At 30.6% G+C, this 21740-nt stretch overlaps 1 protein-coding gene across 1 annotated transcript in view; it reads right to left on the bottom strand.

Moving 5' to 3' along the window:
* The window catches only part of LOC131843606 (uncharacterized), a 29388-nt gene that overhangs the window by 2149 nt on the left and 5499 nt on the right, over positions 1-21740 (bottom strand). Inside the window, exons 2-5 of the mRNA XM_059192279.1 lie at positions 10958-11449; positions 9723-10031; positions 9040-9131; positions 1095-1150 (exon numbers count right to left, since the gene is read on the bottom strand). Coding sequence (XP_059048262.1) covers positions 1095-1150; positions 9040-9131; positions 9723-10031; positions 10958-11449 — 949 coding nt within the window. The remainder of the gene's footprint in view (positions 1-1094; positions 1151-9039; positions 9132-9722; positions 10032-10957; positions 11450-21740) is intronic.

Below are 21740 nucleotides of genomic sequence, written 5' to 3' on the forward strand. Positions count from 1 at the left end.
TACCGCTGTATGTCGTATTCAGTTGATTATTTTTTGTGTTTGTTAACTGTGTTTCCTTCACCAGAGAGTAGTATTTAGTTAATCACTGTGACTTAACTACTATGTGTATTAAGTAGTATAGGTGTTATGGTGTATAATTTAATTGAAAATAGAAGCATGTCAATATAATCATATATCAACAATGGCAATACAATGTTAGTGAGGAAATTGGTAAGAATTGTAACTATAATAAATCTATAATCAATCCGAACAAATACATATGCATCATAATAATGACTGAATTCATTAGAATATCGTTATGATTATAGTCATTAAATAATAAAATTCTACTAATGAAGTCTCCTCCTAAAATGACGCATTCAATAAATTCATTATTATCTACTTTTGTCTCTGATGCATTTTTTTTGATATGGTACAGACTTCTGGTTACTTTTGTATTGATAACTTATTTAACATTCAGTTTCGTTCGCTGTTAAATCGCATGGAAGGAATTTATACGCCGTTACTTATAATTTTACTTTTTAAAACCGCCGAATTTATACTGAAACCGTTATAATTATTGTGCATATACCTGCATTTTTATGGAAATGTAGTCAGTTTTTTATGTAGAATAATAATAATAATTTCAGGACCCAAGTTAAGCTAACTAAAGCTCGTGTTAAGGGTACTGATAACTGATACAAATACATAAATATATATTTTTCGTAAATACATATACATAGAAAACACCCAGAACAACACAAATAATCATACTCATCTCATCAAATGTTTGTGCCGTGCGAGGAATCGAACCCGTGACCATCGGAAGTAGAACGGTGTACTAAACCGCTATACCACCGAGGACGTAAAATAAAAGAATAAAGTACCCACACTTGTCCACTTCCTCCGACTACTAGAGCATCAGAAACTTTATCAAGTTGACTCCCGTGACGTTACTTAAACGTATAACAACACATAGACAATATATTTTCCTAATATGTTGTGACGTACTTGTTATATATTTCACACGTTGTAATTCTTGAGTACTATTATAAGTAATCAGCTAGTAATGCATGTATTGCTAGATTCCTGACCCGACTTCATGCTCGACTTACCATCTTCCTCTGGAGCCCCGCCGTCGTATACAGGTAGGGGTGCAGCATTCCACATTCTTGAAACAAAATATATGCACATATTACACATAAGACATTTTCATAGGCTTGTTCAAGTAAATTGATATAGTAAAAATAAGTCTTGTGAAATTTATATAAATAAGTATACTTTGCCGAGGCTTTCATCATCCATTTAATAGTATAAAATAATTGTATATGTTTGAGTGGGCGTAAATTTCGATGATGAAAGTGATGTTTCAATTTTATATCCAAACATGTTAGTAGGAACTTTGTACAAAGTCGTTTTCGTGGGTGTATTTGTCTGATCTAATTCTGTCGACAGCCGTCTTCTGGTTTGATCGGTAAGATATGTCAATGAAATTACAGGGTACGAGGGCATAGCAATTTATTCCTTCAGCTCTTCTTGACAATGACAACAATTTAGAGGTATTCCGATTGTTAGGGTTCACATCGATATTGTCGAAAAATCTGATATTTTGTATTAAAAGAAGGTAGTTTCATTATTACTCGGTAACGTTAAACTAGTTGCATATAACCCCACTCATATCTTCTCTGTATAAAAGGGAGGGTTTTTGTAAGCCGCGGCATTCGGTCTTTGAGCACAGGATGTGCTGGTTGTATTTTAATTGCTAAAGTGAATTGTGTTAGAGACATAGTTAAATTAATGTTATATATTTGTTATTTTATTATAATACATACTATTACTAGTATATGGAGTTGATATATCTTACACGATTATTTAGTAAGCAGGTTCTATCACACACTGCTTTATTAGAGCAAAGCAAGCCATTTTGATAGCTAGTATTACTTTGAACGCCTTCAATGCAATCCTAACTATCAAAATGGCATGGCCACGTCAATTTAGAAAAGAAATGTATAATTGAAAATTTGAACTGTTTTTGCACGAAGGATGCTCCGAATTTATTATTGTATATAAGAATTAATTAATGAATGTTTTTGAATAATGAATAATGAGTGCTGTCTGCAGTCACGTGGAACCAAGTAGGTTCCACGCGACTTCTTAGAATGTAGGGTACATATTATTACTGATAATATATACATATGTAGATTTTGTAGCGCCTAAGTTATCTATTCTATTATCATTTGCTTTTATGTACGAGTATATCGCAGAGATGTTCCATTTTATCCTATTTTTTAATATTTTTTTTTTCAATAAATACTTTCCAACTACAATTCTATGCATGTCGATTAGATAAATAAATTAAGAAAGAATGGAAACTTTCCATTTCTTAATTCATCGGTTGGTTAATTGGTCGTGTGTTGTAATCGTTAATTATGATATAATAAAGATTAATATGTATAATATTATATTTGATGGCCTACCATATTTAGGCCCTAGCCTAGGATATATAAGTAATACATTAAACCATAATTATTTTCATATATTTAGTCTTTTAATATATTGTGTTCATGTAAATAGAACAGGAAACAGAAAAGGAGGCAGTAGTACCTTAACTATTCAATTAGCAAAATCTTACTTAACCTATTAAAATTGTTTTAAAATAGTTAAAGGCATTGATATAATGTATTATTGAGATGTTCTTGTCGTAGTAAATATGCAACAACTTTTGCATCATTTCATATTAAATACTAGTTTACGAGGTTCGAAACAATTGGTAAGTATGTACCCTCACAAATTTGGCAATGAGAAAATACATTTACTTATATTACAGTGTATTTCCATTACCGTACATCCTTTTAATGATGCAATGACACATTCGAATTCGGGTATTTTGAAAAGAGTGAGGACTCTCTAGATTGGCCATAGGTAGGCAGGAATCTTTTTTTGTACGAATTTTAAACGTATCACTACATTAACTTTTACTACAAATAGTAGGTACATATATTTTACCGCGGTAGATTTCAAAAATTTCAGCTTGTTTTGTAACATATGTTTCGATTGAAGACTGAGATGAGAATTATAACTCTTAAGTGTTGGCACGAACGTTATATGTATGATAAGATGATGTACGTAGTTTTGTGTATGTATAAACTAAAGTTGCCATATTTAAACCATTAAAAAAAATTATTAAATAATTGCAAGTTATGTAATTCTGAGTATGTTTTAAAACAAAAGTATACTGCCTAACGGTCAGTATAAGTATATTAGCTATGAATGAACCCATAAATTAAATAATACTCAAAGGCTTAATGCCGTCGAGATTGAAATTACGAAACACTGTATAAGTCAAACATAACTTTTAGTGATCTCTTCAAAACTCAAAGTCAATATTGAAACTCCATCGGGTTCTAATTAAATGGGCAGTTCCCGGTTCTAACTTCTGTCGGGTTTTATAATATACTTATGTAGATTAAGTGTGAAAATTAATTATGGATCACATAACTTTAGACATAAATATTACGAGTAAGTATTCTCTTAAACTCTTGCTGAATATAGGTAGTTACTTATTTGCTTAATTTCGTCACAAAACCTTATGATTTTAAAAGTATTATTATTATTATTTAAAAATTTTAATACTTAGGTTTCAAAGAAATAGCAATGCGATTTATTAAAGTGTAGTGTAATCTAGAAAGCATAGTACTAGCTGACGACGCAAATGTCTCGATAGTACTTCTACATACATATACAAAACGTAGGTATCACAAATAAATATAATACGAAATATGATTTTTGAAAAAAAAATTATAATATTTTTTTCAAATATCAATTTCCGTTACGTACAATACTAATATGTTGGTCGGTACTGTTTAAAGTAGGCCATTGATACGACAGAATAAAAATAGTCGTAGAAGAAAAAATAATGTTTATTTGTGATACCTACTTTTTGTATATGTATGTAGAAGTACTTATCGAGACATTTGCATTAAAACATAAATTGAATAATTTGACACGTCCACGGAGTTTATTTTTAAAATCCAAGTCGACGTAGAACAAAGTTTAATAAAATGTGTAATTAAAACCGAAAGCCCAAACATCGACTAAGACAATCGATTGAAGACTTAGGAGAGACGATCTTAAGTTTCAGTACGTTGATTAAATTAATTAAGCACCTGTACTTAGCGAACGGTCTTTTTAAACAGTATACCGAAGGTACGTAATTAATTACCTACCTGTCAAGATGTAACGGAATATTTTTAAAATAAAGTTTCCAGTTTTACTGCTACAGATTGGTAAAATTTAAACACGTGCATTTCGTAATTTACATTACATATATACGTTTGAACTGTTTGTATTTTATTGGGTATATTTGAGTGATATATATTTGCTGCCACGGGATGAGTTAGTTCTTTTATTGATGTTTTTATTACCGTTGCATTAGTTGGATTTATAAAATAACACAAAGATTTTTGATATCTGCGTCTCAGCAACAACTGCGTTAGACTTAAACCAAGAGGTGGTAAATTGGCGGTAAGTCACCATGAAGTCATGCACAATTGAACAATATGAATTCTTCGTCACTGGATCACGTCGCATCTAGTCTAGCATTAACAAAAAAAGTTTGATTGAGAAGCCCCTTCTCCGAGAAATCGAATTAAAATAATATAATGTTTTATGATACTAATATTTAAGTCTCACTAGTTTGAAATTATTAAATCAAAAGTTCATATATTGACGAGCAGTAACCTAATTAACTTAGATTCACTTCAAAATTTTGTATCTTCGGTTTATTTAATAATGTACGAGGTATTTAATTAACTGAGTTTGAAATTTAATTAATCCTTTTGTTCCCTAAATTAGATAAGACATTATGACAAAGTTTTTGGTGAACTGACCCTCCGGCATCTGGATTATATTGGTGTGACTTTACCAAAGAGATTAGAGGACACCCGTAAGCCGATTATCAGGTTTTTCTTTAAAAATATAAGATAGACATCAAATCTATAAAAATAATTAAGTGTCAAATATTATATTACAACTATATATATATATATATATATATATGCTTTTAACATTTATGCACATGTTTTATGTAATTGGAGTGGTAAAGAAGCCGACATGAACAGCACTATTGGATATCACGTTATCATGTGGCACCCGTGACTACTCATGCATTACCATTTCGGCATAGTAAGAGGTTATGCTTGTCATGTAATTTTACTGTCTTGTCTAATTCTTCGACCGAAATATATTTCATAGTGCAACCTGAAATAGGTGAGACTGAGGTATTCACGCAGACAACTTTTTATAAAGACTACTAAAATACAATTCAAAACAAAACAAAACAGTAAGAATCTTCATCGAACATATTTCAAAATATTTTTTGTCTATTTCAATAACTTTGATAGTTCTGCTATGGAAATATATTATGTTACTGCATAGAATATACGGTAACAATTATTATATTCAACTAATATCATATTATAGTATAAATTATAATATGATACTACAATTACTGAACCTCTCGGCTGTATATTTAGAGCGTACTTCATTAAAATATTTTATGGTGAAATTTGATACGTGCAGTCCGTATATCTGGATAACTCCGGAGCTTATAAAACGTTGAATATGAAATTTTCTCCACTTTTCAAATAAAACGCTAAGAGTTCATAAGCGATTACGTCATAGCGGCTGAAAAATGACTTCTGAAACCGACGCGCCACTCCGCGGCCCTATTCAAGATGAATTGTTTAAAATTGACGTCGAGATTAGCTAATTTGAAACCAAACGCCGGATTTTCTTTTATTATTGAAGCTCCTAAACGTTTTTGCTGTACCTACGCTTTTTTGTTTTGTTTTTATCATCCGTTTGTTTACATTTTCTGGTTGACTTATAATCGGGTTATTTCATTTTCATTTAAACGTTGCTGGTAAGCTTACGCAGCTTTTTATAAAATAAGACAAGGGTTTGCGTATCTATGATTTTATTCGTACATCGAATGGTGTTTATAAAAGCAATACTTGCGTATAATGTAGATGATATCTATGAATTAACTATTGTCATTTATATAATGCTTTATTTGTACGACCACATGCTTACAGCATTAAAAAGGAGCAGTACATAGTAATTGAAGTTAGTTAGCTTATATTATAGACTAGTATTCGCTTGTTTGTTTTGATTTAGTAATTACATACACATATGTATGTCACATATCTGTTTGTATTGTTTTGGGATTCTTCACGTACTCGTATATCGTGTATCCTTGGCTATTTATTATTACTATTGTATGTTATATAATAATATTTATATGACTCTGTAGTCAAGAAAAATTAAAAGAGATGTTATAATATATACGAGTAATTTAGAAGCTGTTAAAATGGCAAAGGAATAGGAGATTCAACAAAGTTTCCGCTAACGATGCGGTTTCTTTACAGATAAATTGATATCGGTTTCCTCTGATGTTGGTTTTAGTGTACCTATCTACCGCGGCAATTTTACGTTTACTAGCAAAGATTCGTTTGCAATCAGTTCTTGCTATTTGCTCATTTACCCTGTATCATTAAATCTAATATATATTCATTACTAAATACTCTATTTCATTATATCAATTATGTAAAATTAAAATAATATAATATAATATTGTAATTAGAATATCGTGATAATAGTGAAACATTTTTGAATAGTTGATATATGTGACTAGTAATTATTGACTCAACCTTAATTTATCTAACAATAACTCTAAAAGTTCATAAATATATATCTACTTGTATGTTTGAAAAATTCCAAAGTTAAAGCTTAAAAATTCTGAGGTTGTGTGTATATGGAGGTTAATATCCGAAATTATTGTGTCTGTTTGAAAAATTATTTTTATTTCAGACATATAGAATGTATGATGATTGCAGATCATGAAAGGCATTGGGCAGGAATCATATTAAGTAATGGCTAGATATCGGATAAGAGGTTTGTTATGATCAGCATGTTTACATCATGGAAGAATTTGAACAGCAAGGATACACGGATTTATCAATTTACCATCATTTGACAGAACACAATCACGTTATAGTGTTATAGACCATTACAGTTGATATGTTGAACGCCAGTATCGCTTTCTCTCAGCCATTAGTAGGTACATAAATCATGAATAGATTGGCCACATTTGTCAATTTATCATGAGTTAATGAAGTGAAACCTGAGGCAAGATCTATGATTAATGGAAGGAATGCAAGTAAATAGTGACTTACGTAGTCGCATAAGTGCAATCATGTGAATATAGTTACTAATATCTACTGATCATCATCTTAAATGCCCATCAGTTTTGAGATTATGCATGTCCCTCCCGATAATGTTTATTGTAAACCATGTAGCCTGCTTTTTTAATAACGATCAAGAAGGTGATAAAATACTTGATATAAAGTGGCAACAGTCGGGTATATGTATATCTTTTTTTTTTTTTTTTTTTTTTATTTATTTATAAGTATTACATATACACAATTTGTTTTTACAATTATCGCCAAACTGCTTTGCAGTTTGTTGGCGAATAAGGACACTCATTTTTACTTATATCTAATTTACAATTTAACTATAATATAGAACTTATACTAATGCACTTTTTCGAGTAACCATCTTTTCAATTTAAATTTAAATATTTCTTTACTTGAACAATCGTTTTCATTATAAATTTTATTAAATATTCGTGGAGTAATGTACCTTCTTGTTCTCTCACCATAATAGTTGCATACCACCGGTTCAATATACTTATTTATAGTTGTATGTCTCATACTATACTCAGTTGTTTTTTTAACCTTATACTTATTGCATTGATATTGTTCTAATGCCAATAGTAAAGTAACTTTTTCATGTATAGGGAGAATATTACATTTTGTGAATAACAAATTGTAGTTTCCTTTACATTTCTTTTTAAATTCCGTATCTACTAAGTGTTTCAAAAAACGTATTTGTATGTTATACAATTTATCAAGATAGGTACGAAAGGTACAACCATACGCCGCCAGACCATAACTTAATACCGCGTCTGCCAATGCCCAATAAAAGGAAAACAATATCGACCTACTAACTACATATTTAAGCTGGATGAACTTACACAAAACATATCTTAATTTATTACATATATTGTTTATATGTATTTTCCAGCTAAAACTACAGTCTATTGTGATCCCTAAATATTTATATTCATTCACCATCTCGATATGTTCACAATTACATTGTATTTTACTATTGTGAAGACATTGATACGAGTGGCCGACTATTCTAATTGACTTGTTAATATCTTTCATATATGGAGAATGTACAAGCATACATTTAGTTTTAGATACATTCAATAATATACCATTGTCATGGGACCACATCAAAATATTTTCCAGGTCGGACTGTATACATTTTTCAATACTTTCGATATCTCTATCTGCATATATCAAACACGTATCGTCTGCGTACATATATGTCGTACAATAATTTATTACGTTAATCATACTATTTACGTGCATGGTATAACCAACAGGCCCGTATACCGAACCAGTAGGCACACCACTTTTCATATAAAATTCCTGACCGGCTGTAGCATTAATTACAGTGAACAGTTTTCTGTTATCTAAATAATTTCGGAACCATTCGTTTACTGGACCACGGATTCCACATTCTCTCATTGCCTCCAGTAGCTGTCCGTGGTCCAGGGTATCAAATGCCTTTTTGAAATCTATAAAGAGGACTCCTACATATTTCCTATTATCTAGGTGACTATTTATTTGATCACTAAATTTGCCAATAGCTGTAGCTGTACTATATGATTTTCTAAACCCATGCTGTGTATCTGTTAATATATTATTACCTTCTAAAAAATCACTAATCCTTGTCACAAATATTTTTTCTACTATTTTATTTATAGTCGACAAAATTGCAATAGGTCTATAATTACTATATTCTGCATGACTTCCTTGCTTAAATAATGGACGTATAATGGATTTTTTCAGTAAATCTGGGTACGTGCCTGTCTGTAAACTTACATTTATAAATTTGGCCAGAACTGGACTAATTAATTTTTTAATATACTTTAAATCTATTACTCTAATTCCATCTGCTCCTGGAGACTTTCTAGAATTTAATTTACTTATAATTTTTTCAATATGGACTGGTGTAACTTTCTGAAAGTAAAAGCTCACATTTGCATGTTGTACATAGCTTTCACGTAATAAAAACTTTTGATTACATTTATGTTTAATATTATCTATTTCTTTAGTAAATGTTTTTCCAAAATTTGTACAAATATTTTCAACAGTAACCCCCTTACACATATATTTCATTATCATCGAATCTAAATTAGATTTCTTGTTACCCAGCCAGCTGTTAATGGTTGCCCATGTTTTTCTTAAATCACCTTCACAATTTTCTAATTCCTTTTTCCGATACATGTTCTTAGCCCTATTTATAAGTTTATTAGTTAAATTTCTACAACGAGTATATTCCAATCTATAATTAATGTTTTTAATATTAGACTTTGACCTTCTAAATAACTCGTCCCTACGTTTGACCATAATAAATAATTTATTGTCTATCCAGGGCTGTGACCTTCTTGTATTCTTATTAATTTTTAACACTTTTGAACCCTCATATACATTATTGAAAAGAATATATAACTGCTCATAAATTTGTAACGGACAATTCAGTTCTACTAACTTATCCCATTGAATATTTAATAATTTTTGCTTGACTAATTCATTATTGATTACATATACCTGTTTATTATTGCACGGTTCACTACAACCAATGCCAGTCTCTAAGTTCACACCGATCATATAATGATCTGATATTTTACACGTGAGCATGTGTGCGGCGATGCGATGTCTGCTGCGCACCCATACATGGTCAATACAAGACGACACAAGCCGGCCCCCCACTATTTCTTCCCGCGTGCACTCGTTGATAGCACTTTGTAGGCCGCTGTCACACAACATGTTTTTATATTTCTCTCCAATTAAGCTATTTTCCATTAAGTTTATATTCATATCTCCAACTATGATGATATCTTGGTTTTCAGGTATTTGCTTTATGAGAATATTTAATTCATTAATAAAAACCAATCTATTGGATTTTGGTGGCCTATATACAGCAATAATATTTATATTCATGGCATTTATATTTATAGTACTATGCAAAATCTCTGCCGAATTACTTTTTATTCTATTAATATTAATATGTAAATAATCTTTGTAGTAGATCAATACTCCTCCTCCACGTTGTATGTCTCTCGTATAAGCATGAGTATTATATCCATCTATTTCATATAATGATAGTTCACATTGTTTGATATTTATCTCTGTCAATAAAATAATATCTACAGTATATTCACATTGTTCCAACATTAGAAGTAGTTCGTTATAATTCTTTCGCAACGATCTTATATTCAAGTGAACTATTTTGAAATGTTTAGTTGTATTTTTTAGTGATGAAGCCCATTTATCTATTTTTTCATATCTCTGGTAGTCTATATTATTATCAATATTTATAAGCAAATCGTTGAATGTTATAGAAAAAGAAAACACGTAGTATGATCATACACAGTCCATTATGGCTGTTATTCAGAACGTAAAAAGGTGTTTATGTCGGCATCTGACCGTACATTGTAAATTTTAGAATTTTCATTTCTTTTAATTAATATTTTTGAATGTTGTATCCAGACAAACTTGTATGTGCCTTTAAGTAATGTTTTTGCATTCCAGAATAATTGACGTGTCTTTTTAGTTAAGTTGTCGTTTATGTAAATACGTTTTTCACTATTATTTGCGAAAACATCATTATTTAACAAACAAGTTTTTCGTTTCTTTATCCATTCGTTTTTAGCTATTTTAGAACAAAAAGTCACAATAATCGGCCTCGGACGACCCTCATTTTGCTTATGTCGGCCTACCCTCTTGACCTCTTCTATTGTATTAGAATTTAAATTTAGTTTTTGGGCTATTACTTTTATTACCTTTTTTGTGTCTTCTTTTTCCATATCCTCGACACCAACAATCTCAATATTTCTCTCAACCTGTTTTTCTTCTAACAATAATACTCTTTCCTCTAATGCTTCATTAACCTTCTCTAGATATATATTCTTGTTTTCTAATGCATTAATCTTTTTCTCAGCAGTTTCCTTAAACTCCTGCATTTTTTGGTACTGGTCAGCGTAAAATTCTACACTTTCCGTTAGGTCTTCTATCTTTTTCTGCATGTCGTATAACACTTCCAGTTTTTTATTGACTTCTGACAACAAGGTCTCTGCGCTAGTCTTCTGCAAATCAACATTGAGCTTCGGTGTTGAAAACTTTGGGCTACTTTCACTTCTTTGACACACTTCACATAATCCTGTTTGTTTATACTGTTTATTAGCACATTTTTTATGGTAAACTGTTCCACACAACCCTTTACATGATAAAATGTCATCCTTGCTCATTGATACGAACAATTTGCACTTTTTACACTGATTCATTATAATAACTATCTTAATACACAATATTCAGGAGTTATAATATTAAATGCAGATCAAATTTAACGGGTAATGCGTCCGTAACGCAGAGTGCGCGCGCATGGACTGCGATATAGGATTTGTACAAATATCGTCTGGAATAACAACGCATGAATGGTACAGCGGACGTAATATGATGACGTGAGACGGTGATGCTGTTCGTATACGAATACCCAGGACATGGTTACTAGTTGTCGTTAGTTTAGTTACATAAAAGTATAGATATCGACAGCACCACATAATGTTACATATAGACTCACCTTTCTAATCATTATAATATTATTTCTAATCATTATAATATATATATAATATTTATTATTTCTAATCATTATAATATATAATAATATATATATAGCGAATGTGCTCAAGAACTGCACAACCTCATTCCTCCAGCACCGTTCCATCAACGTACAACAAGACGTAGAGAGCGGCTCCACCCCTACACTATTGACATCCCAGCTGCTCGAACTAACCGTTTTGCATCATCTTTCCTTATGCGAGCAGCTAAGGAGTGGAACTCTCTACCAGCGTCTATTTTTCCTGCCTCTTACAATATTGGGTCTTTTAAGTCAAGAGTGAATAGGTATTATTTCAGCTTGCGTGTAACAGCTTAGACCACATCATCACTTAACATCAGGTGAGATTGCGGTCAAACGCGCTCAAATTATGATATAAAAAAAAAATATATATATAAGTAAAATCTAATATTCATTTAACCATGGTAGACTTTGTCAGACCAAAATCATACATATTACAATCCTTATTACAATGTCATCATATATGCATTTATTTATACATATAGGATAATAATACTAATACTCGATTTTTTTTATAATTAATACTTAGGAACAAACATTTCACGAAAATACATAAAACAAATATATGAATTTAAATTAATGAAGAGATTAACAAAATACAACTTGAGTAAATCTTGTGTATTGGATTAGTTTGTTTTCTCATAAAATTAGACAACTTTCAGATGTTTCTGAAGAGAAAAGGGAAACTTTAAACGAGGCTGCTTTCTATTCACGCGTTTATATTAATTTCCTAACAAATAAGTTTTACTCGTAAAGTTATTTGTACCTATTGAAACATCTTTATTCTGTTTCAAACTCGCTTAAGGGCAAGATTCATCGGATAGAGAATTCCAAATTTCTGAACATACCTTCAACTGTATTTCTGCCTGTACTCGTAGCCTATTGTAGATTGTTTATTTTTAATGGATGAATTTTGAATGATTCACTTACGCAGGTAACAGCTTCTACGGCACTTACATTTTATCGAAATTTTCCATTGTGAACGATGAAGGACTTAAAGATTAGATTAAGGAATGGAGGAGAAAAAAAAAAAAAGATCGTTTTACCATGATATTCTGTTGTACAAATATATCCAAGTTTCAGAGAAGTATACAGTTTTGTAATTCTAATATTCTCTTTGTGTATCTTATTTTTATGCAATTGCAAACAAGGCGACGACACACTTAGGCGATTGTAAGTAGTAACCATCGCTTACAGTCTTATAGGTACATGAACAAAATACGGATTTTACATTATGTGACGGTTATGGTTATTGTATCTAGAGGACTACGATGTAATTCCTTTCGTTGGCCTGACACCCTTCAATTGAAACACATATTATAAAGCAAGAGATTGATGCAGATGACATTATATAACGTATACTTCGAAAATATTATGAATTACAATAAAGATCTGTTAAAATATATTACTAAATCTTACCTAGTATGGTATGTCTTATTAAAAATTTAAAGGTGGAAGAATAAATGGCATGTTGGCGGTAAACCGTCTGTCAACGCCTGTCCCAAGCTGTCGACGCCCCCTTGCCGTATGTTCTCATTGCTCTCATCAAAGAACCTAAAGATGTTTACCTAAGTTTACTTAATGTAAAACTATTATTTCATCTAAATTCATTATGAACTTGTGATTTAAACTTTACACAACCTATCACAACACGGAGTTTCCTTTAATTAGATTACAAGACTTGAAACACTTCCCAAACATTGTTATCACTATTTAATTTAGACGTTTATCACTATTGTTTCCAATTTACACCTTATATGATACACACTCTCATTGCAGAGATTTTGAATATTCTGTTTATATAACAAGTAGTAAGAATTTAAATGAACATAAGTTGAAAAAAAAATGAACACTTATAGAAGTTATTTGTGTAAATAAAAGTCTTGTCGAGATCTTTATCTGGATGTTGTATTGGATGTCGTGGCCTTTAAAGGTGATGGGCGTGAGAGTTTAAATTTAATTTGGATATAAAATATGGATTTGAATAATTATACACTGTGTTTTTTAGCATTTATTATGTCCATGTATTTTACATGAATCATAACTACAAATGATTCAAGGTTTTTATCTTCAATAGTATTAGTAATATTATATAGAGCAGCTTAAATTTTGTAGATCGTCTGCATGTGCAAACGCTGGGATGAACCAAGAAGAAGTGTATTAGAACTGATAAATAATGCAAAAAGAAGAGGAGATAATATGCTACTCTATAAGGTACGCCCTGACTATCATATAATCGTCGTAGGAGATGAGCTAATAGTACTTGGTGAACTGAGTAAGATGTCGAAATTTACGGTATTAAATGCATTACTGAAATACAATGATATTAGTTGTGCCGGAAGTATTTACATTTTATATAAACTATAATCCACTAATATAATATAACTTAAACTGAACTACTTATTCATGTAATAATAAAATTATTTCATATAATTATATTATTAATATTACATATAAATTGTAACAGATGCACTAATATTATAAATAATAGCTACCACTTCTTTACTTCACTACACTTTTCTATATTAACTATTCTTTCATTCAATATTTTCAGTATTGTTTTATTTGTTTCATCCAAATACGGGCGATATTTCAACGAAACAATACCAGAAACAAATTGTTGTACTCATACATACAAAGATGTACTATGTAGTTTGCAAATAGCCTACCTAACAGTTGCTTCACAGTTTATAACATAAGGGTATGTTCTGTATTAATTTTTTTGCGTTCATTTCACCTTTTTTGTATTCATTTAAAAATTAATACAAAAAGTACATCTCAGTAAAATTAAAATGTAAGAAAAGAATAAAATGTAAAAACTATTACAAACCAGTTACAATACACCCTGGTACTTTAAATAACCCCGGATATATTGCTATAATGTTATTTAATATTAAATCAATCAAAACCTGTAATGTAGTTGCTAAACAGATATTTGAATCAGTTGATATACATACCTAAATATATTTTTAAATTCAGAATTTGTTAAAAAACCTACAGCAATAATGTTTTATACAGGGTTCGAATTCATGGCATTTAATTGCTAAAAGTGCTGTGACGGTTTGTTACAGCGTTGTAATTGTGAAATTGTATTTTAATTAATATTTTTTAATAAATTATCCATTTATTAAATACATACACAGTAATATTTCGTTTGTTCTATATTAAACTGATCTGAGCTCAGAAACTCAATGCTTGTATAAAATGTGGTTTACTTTTCCGAAAGCAAAGTAGGAAGGTCGATAACAACAGCGTTCAATAATATTGTTAGCGGCTGTCAAAGTCAGAGCTTATAAATCATCTGAACTTCAAATAACCGATAAACAATATTTCGATTGGGATAACCGTAACGAACATTCACATAGATAACAATGATCGATTACTTCAAATATTCTCATATAAACATTCTATTTATTAGTTAAGGAAGAATATATATTTAGGGTTCTGTACTAAAACTTTATAAATAAACATAATCCCATCAAAAACATAAATGTGAAATGATAGCCGAGTTTAATATTATGATATATGCCTTGATTGTTGACTTTTACGACAAAAGAGGTGAGATCTAAATGGGTGCCAAGTTCAATGGTCTGTCCTGAAATGTATTTATAACAATATAAAATATAATTTCTTGTTATAACTTAGGATAATATACTGTAGCCTAAGGTCTGACTTGGCTATCTATATGTAATTATAAGTAACTTCATAAGAAAGTTACTTATAATTACTTATATTTATATTATTATGTGAAACCGCAGGCACAGATAATAGAATATAAATAATTAAGTAAAAATACAGTTAACTACACATACATGTCTTAAACCGTCCATGCAAAATACCATTTGACGTCCGATTATTTCGCCCAATCAATCGTTGCTTGATCCCTTAGATCTAAAATATGACACGTGAGTAGCCAGTTGAATTGGGCCAAGATTTTAACTCGGAAGTCGGTAGTCAACTTCTAACATTCCAAAGAAACACCCGTTAGTACCATTGGTCAGTAATGCTAATATTTATATTTGAATGTGAAAAGTATGGAAAGACCGTTCGATCGCAACACGATAGATCGGTTGCTAAATCGTATTGTCCGTAGACGGTTTAAGGGGGCCGCTAATCATAACAGAGATCTGAATTCGCATCACGTAGCAGCCGTACCGTGCTGATGCAACGAAAATGAATAAAAATATGCACCCGTACAATTTGCACGTTTGTATCTACATCTAGAATTGAAATAGAAAATAATTTAACCACGTAACAATTTTGCTACTATTTCATATGTACTGTATTTTTTAAATGAATTGAGCTGAAATGAACAGTTAAAAATGAATTAAAACCTAGATTTTATTTAGGTTTACCCTAATCATGGTATATAAAAAAAGACATTATCTTACATACCTACTTTATTCATAAACTGTTTTGATAATATTGTCAAACATTCGAGTCCTCTATTTTTCAAATCTGTCACAAATATGGTATGCAGGGTTAGCTTATTAATGAGAAACATCTCATACAGTCAATCTAATGCAATGCTACTGAATACATGCAATACTACGGAAGAAATTGTTGTGCATTGATAAAATTTAAAAACCATAACATATGGTATATTCTAATAGCAGTATATACAGAGATTTTAATTAAAATATTTTAGACTAAATTTGTTAATATAAAATTCTGATGAAATACTTTTTGGCAAATTTAATAACAATTTCATAGATACTTATTTATAGATATTTTTAGTAATGAAAGTCTTTTTCTCAGAAAGTGGATAATAAGCAGTCTTTTCACTAATTAAGCCGAGCCAGCCGACAAATTAGTGGTATCGACATATTATTATCAAGTCGTCGAACGAGCCTATTATTAAATGCATTAATAATTACCTACTAGAAGGCTTTTTGTAACGATCCATTAGAAAGACGTCACTTTACCATTATCGCGAGATGAATGATTCATAATTCAAACAATACATTGTGTACTTTATGGTTCCGCTGTATATTTATTAATACATACGTTATGCGACGTCTTTCGAGGCGGCTTTAATATTAAATAGGAATAGTATTTACTACCATATTGGTTCGTAGTAATATGATGTCCAATGTACTTCGCATGCATTACTATTACAGAGGACTCAACTGTAACTTCACTCTTCATCTGAAAATCAGAAATAGGTGAGACAGATGTATCCTCATAGACGATTATGTACAAAGTTTCTCAATAAAATATATTATGAAAATCGACAAATTACGCTTGTGCAAAACAAAACACCTAAATTTGAAACATTGTTTAGTTTTAAATATGAGCTGGAAATTTGACTCCGGCCTTATTAATGTGGTTTAATTAAGTTTTAAAGGTAGGTACGGAGTGTTTACATGAATTTACATAGATAGCGAGCCTCTTATAATAGTCACAAATTAAAAATCTAAAGACGACTGTCGGATGTAGGGAATAATTTAATAGCATTATTTCAGCTATATGTAGTTATATTGTTTAAATACTACATCAAAAAAGACTAATACTTCATTCTATTGTTTTTTTTTGTATTAGGCGGCAACGTGGTTAATTTTGAACTGGTTTTGTTCAGTATTTTTTAGTCAGTTTTATATATTTTTTTCAAACGCTACTTATCTATAAGTCAGTGCATTACATTGGACGAAAGTAACTAATAAAGAAAAACAATTGGATGATGGTGGTCCGGTTCTTTGTATTCTAATTGCTTTTATAGTATTAATAAAAAACTAATATTTATTAAAAAAAATATGTTTACATAAAAAACCTCTATGAGTGTTTAGAAATATACATAAAATACTTTATTCATTTATTTGCCAGTTACAGTGTGAATGAACTATACGGAAACAACTAAATCTAAACTAAATCAATTATTATTGTGCAATACTCTTATTGAGTACAATGATATAAAAGATGATGAACTATATAAATCAAATAAACGGTAAAGTAAAACCATGATCTATTCATTCAGGATCTATTTATTTTATATATTTGATGCCTAGTGTGTACGAATATCAAAATATATGTAAAATAAAAAAAATATTACTGCTATTAAAATAGCCGTAATATTTTTTTTATTTTCTCTTTATCACTTTCAACAATAAAATTTCACAAATAATTATTGGCATAAAAATATAATGAGTCGACCCAGTATAACTTGTAAATATTCAAAGTGTTCGAGCAAAACTAATTTGTATATCTGGGGATGAAATTAAAAAGTACGAGAAAAGATACAAATTGCTTCGCCCTCAATTTGCTCGTGTCCCGACTCTAGCATTTGTTTGTTTTCATAAAAGCTCATTTATTAGGAAAACCGCAGGATATTACGCTTTATGAAATTTTATGATTTCACTGAGATAAAACTGATGAATAATAAACTTGAATTTCATTTCCTACAAGTATATACGTAATAATGTGGTTTAATGCGTAGGAACAAGGAATCTTTCTGGTTGTTATCTCCGACGATGGCGGTGGAAATATCATTTTAGGGTTGACTTAAGGCGTATGCAGTGAATAAGTAAAAATAAGTCAGATACGTGGGTTGTTAGATATTTATTCGTCCCCTAACGCCCCTTTCTAACATAAATCTGTGTCGCCTTGAATATAGTTTGCATTATTATGCAAAGTCAAGTGGCGGACTCCGCGGCGTGTGAATAAGGAACCGCTGCGTTTGTAAGTTTTTGGAACAGCAGTGTTCTCTCGTTGTCACACAAAATTTGGGTGTTTATGTCTGTCTACTATAATATATTACAGTTACAGTAGACTAACTATGTATATATATCACAGATAACATAATATTACATATATATTATATAAAATGAAGTGACGTTTGTTAATCTCGCTAATTAATCTCTAGAGCGGACTAACTGATTTCGGTGATTTTAGTTTTAAAATATTTGTGCAATGTTGGAAATATTAGAAAATTTTAAGAAATTGTTAGAAAAATATTATAACACAACAAATTTATTTTCCCATACAAACGTTCGTCAATGTCAGAGTGATTTCCGAAATTTCAGGTATGTACTACATACAAATATATATGTTGTATAATACGTATTATACAAATATGAGTGACACATTACTTAATTCTGAGGTGGTATAAAGTTCACGGGCTCAGCTAATTAACAGTAAGAACTAACTTACTGAAATGAAATGAAAATTGGCAGAAAGTCAAGTCATACTGAAGTCTATAATATCTAGTTTAATTGATACTTTAATTTGTACTAACTCAATCATTACTGTTACACATTATTGTTTCATGCGTGTAGTGTAGGAATTTAATTTTGCAAAAGAAATTAAGTTTTAAACATGATTGATGAATTTCATTATATTTAATTGTTACGTATTTACTGTATGTATACAGATTGCATAAGCTGCTTAAATATAGGTAGCCTGATTGATCCATAATTGAAGGTATATTATGTATATCCAAAGCCAAAGTATCTACATATAGGTACTATATGTAGATACTTTGGCTTATATAATGAGGTCATTAAAGCTACTATCTAATGTAGAAATTATATTACGAATATATTCCTGCAGCTATTCAGTACCCTGTTTTAATTTTCTATTGTAGCAGACATCTGTATTAATGAGTATGATTTTTATATAGTTTTCGGTGATACATAATATTAGCTAATATACTTGAATTCACATGCTCTTTTTCATATATTTTAGTATATAGTAGTAGTTTTCTATGTATTTCTGTTAGTTGTTTAAAGCTCATAGTACAAGTTCCGGTTATTACAGCTAGATGGCACTGTGTGGTATATTTTGGAATACATATTCCTTACAGAAATTGCGTGCTGGTTGAGTGAGGGGCAATCTAAGGTTAAATATTTCTAGCCACAAAATGACAGTATGGCGTATCTGACGTGAACATATCATAAGGACGAAGTCACGTATTACATTTTATCAGCCCTTTTATTTAATACTAGCAGATGCCTGTGACTTCTTTCACTTCGATCTAGTTATTTGAGTAGTCTATTTCTGATTTTTATGAATATTTTATGTACATTATAATAATTATAAATAATAATAATATCCTCAGGATAATTCACACAGCTAGTTTCAAGCTAAGTAAAGCTTGTGTTATGGCTAAAATAGTATTTATATCGGTTGTATAGTACAACCGATATAAATACTATTTTTTTTGTAATTAAATACATAACTTACATAGCATACACATAGACCAATGCAACAAATAGAAATAGAAATAGAAATAGAAATAATCTTTATTCAAATAAACTCATTACAAGCACTTTTGAATAGTCATATTTTGATTCTACCACTCATTCGGAATGCAGATTCATCACAAGAAGAATGAGCAAGAAACTTGTGTGTTGCTCTTTTTAATAGATGTTTTTTTTTATATAAATAATTACAGTATAACAAGTAAGAGGCATGCGATAATCAACATAGAAGTCGCTACGCACTCATTATTAATGTAATCAGATAATATTGTCAGTGCTATAGATTTAAAGTTTTTCTATAAAAACATTATTATCGTTAACGAATTCTTCAATTTTATAGTAAGCTTTTTTGCAAAGGAACTGTTTTATTTGACATTTAAATCTTTTTTCTGGCAGATTTATAACAGACTCTGGTATTTTATTGTAAAACCTTACGCAATTGCCATAAAACGAATTACTAACTTTAGCCAAACGACATTTAGGTAAAATCAGTTTGTTATTGTTACGTAAGCTTTTATTAGTGCAATCACTAACTCTTTTGAAACTGTCTATATTCCTTCTGGCATTCCTTCTGAAATATTTGTATCATGTGAGGAATCCAAGCCGCGACCATCAGGAGTAAAGCGAAGTGCTAAACCGCTAAACTACCGAGGTCGTCAACATAATTAAAACTGGTGGGTTTCCTGTATAAACTTACATTTCTTATTTTACTCCCATTCGCACAATATCTCAAAAGATAGCGTAAAATTGAGATCCAATCAGTCATTTAGTCGTGCGAAACGTAACAAACAGTCAGACATATTGAGATTTATAAATAATATATTATGTAGTATAGATACTCCAGGTCATTTTAATGTAAAACAGTAACATATTGGATTAGGCTGTATTTACTTAATTTAATATTGATGAATATTCATACTAGGGGTAACCAGAGCAAACAGCGAATATCTTACTTTAAATAGATAATCCTTTTAGTGATGGTAATTCAATCCTAGTCGGGATAACCATCTTACCTGTTGTGAAGCAGTGATGTATGTAATGTGTATATACCAAGCTTTATCAAGCATAAACAAGGTATAATTGGGTAAGGGCAGTGTAACATGTTTTTAGCATTAGCTCTTAAATAGTAAAAAAAACAAACGAGACCGACGTAAGATCAAGTTTTATTTGTGGTTGGTGGTAGATTATGACTTTGAATTAAAGAAGAAATCTGTGGTATTTTATTCACCTGCCTGAGAAAGGTTTGAATATCCCCAGAAACCAGCAGAAGACTGTGTAATGACAGAAATAGGAAGGAGAAAGCGGGACTCACCGACCGGGCTAATTTGATTGTAAATTGAAGACCTTGGGTGCACCCTTCGTCCTTGACTCCGATTCCACACACCACCAGCAGTTTATTTTACACTTGTAATGCACTGGACACGTAAATTCACACAGATTTTCTTGTTAAATCTCAATTAGAATATGAGTAATGTCAACTCAGGTATTAACAGCAGCCATAATGAATTGCACATTTCTTTTTTCCGGGGTTCACACGCTCACGCAGTTAGCACCGGTTGGCGGGAATATTTGAATTTGGAATTAATTGAACGAACGAAATATCTTCTTATTGATCGTTGATTAATACAATGATATGGGGATTGGAAAAGGATGTCAGAACATACCCCCCACTTGGAATTCAAAGGGATTCCACCCAGCAATAATTATTGACTGTGCTTGAAATCCCTACACTAG

This window comes from Achroia grisella, unplaced genomic scaffold (genome assembly GCF_030625045.1).
Source record: "Achroia grisella isolate CSIRO2021 unplaced genomic scaffold, CSIRO_AGI_Agris_v1 utg327, whole genome shotgun sequence".
NCBI classification, from domain to species: domain Eukaryota; kingdom Metazoa; phylum Arthropoda; class Insecta; order Lepidoptera; family Pyralidae; genus Achroia; species Achroia grisella.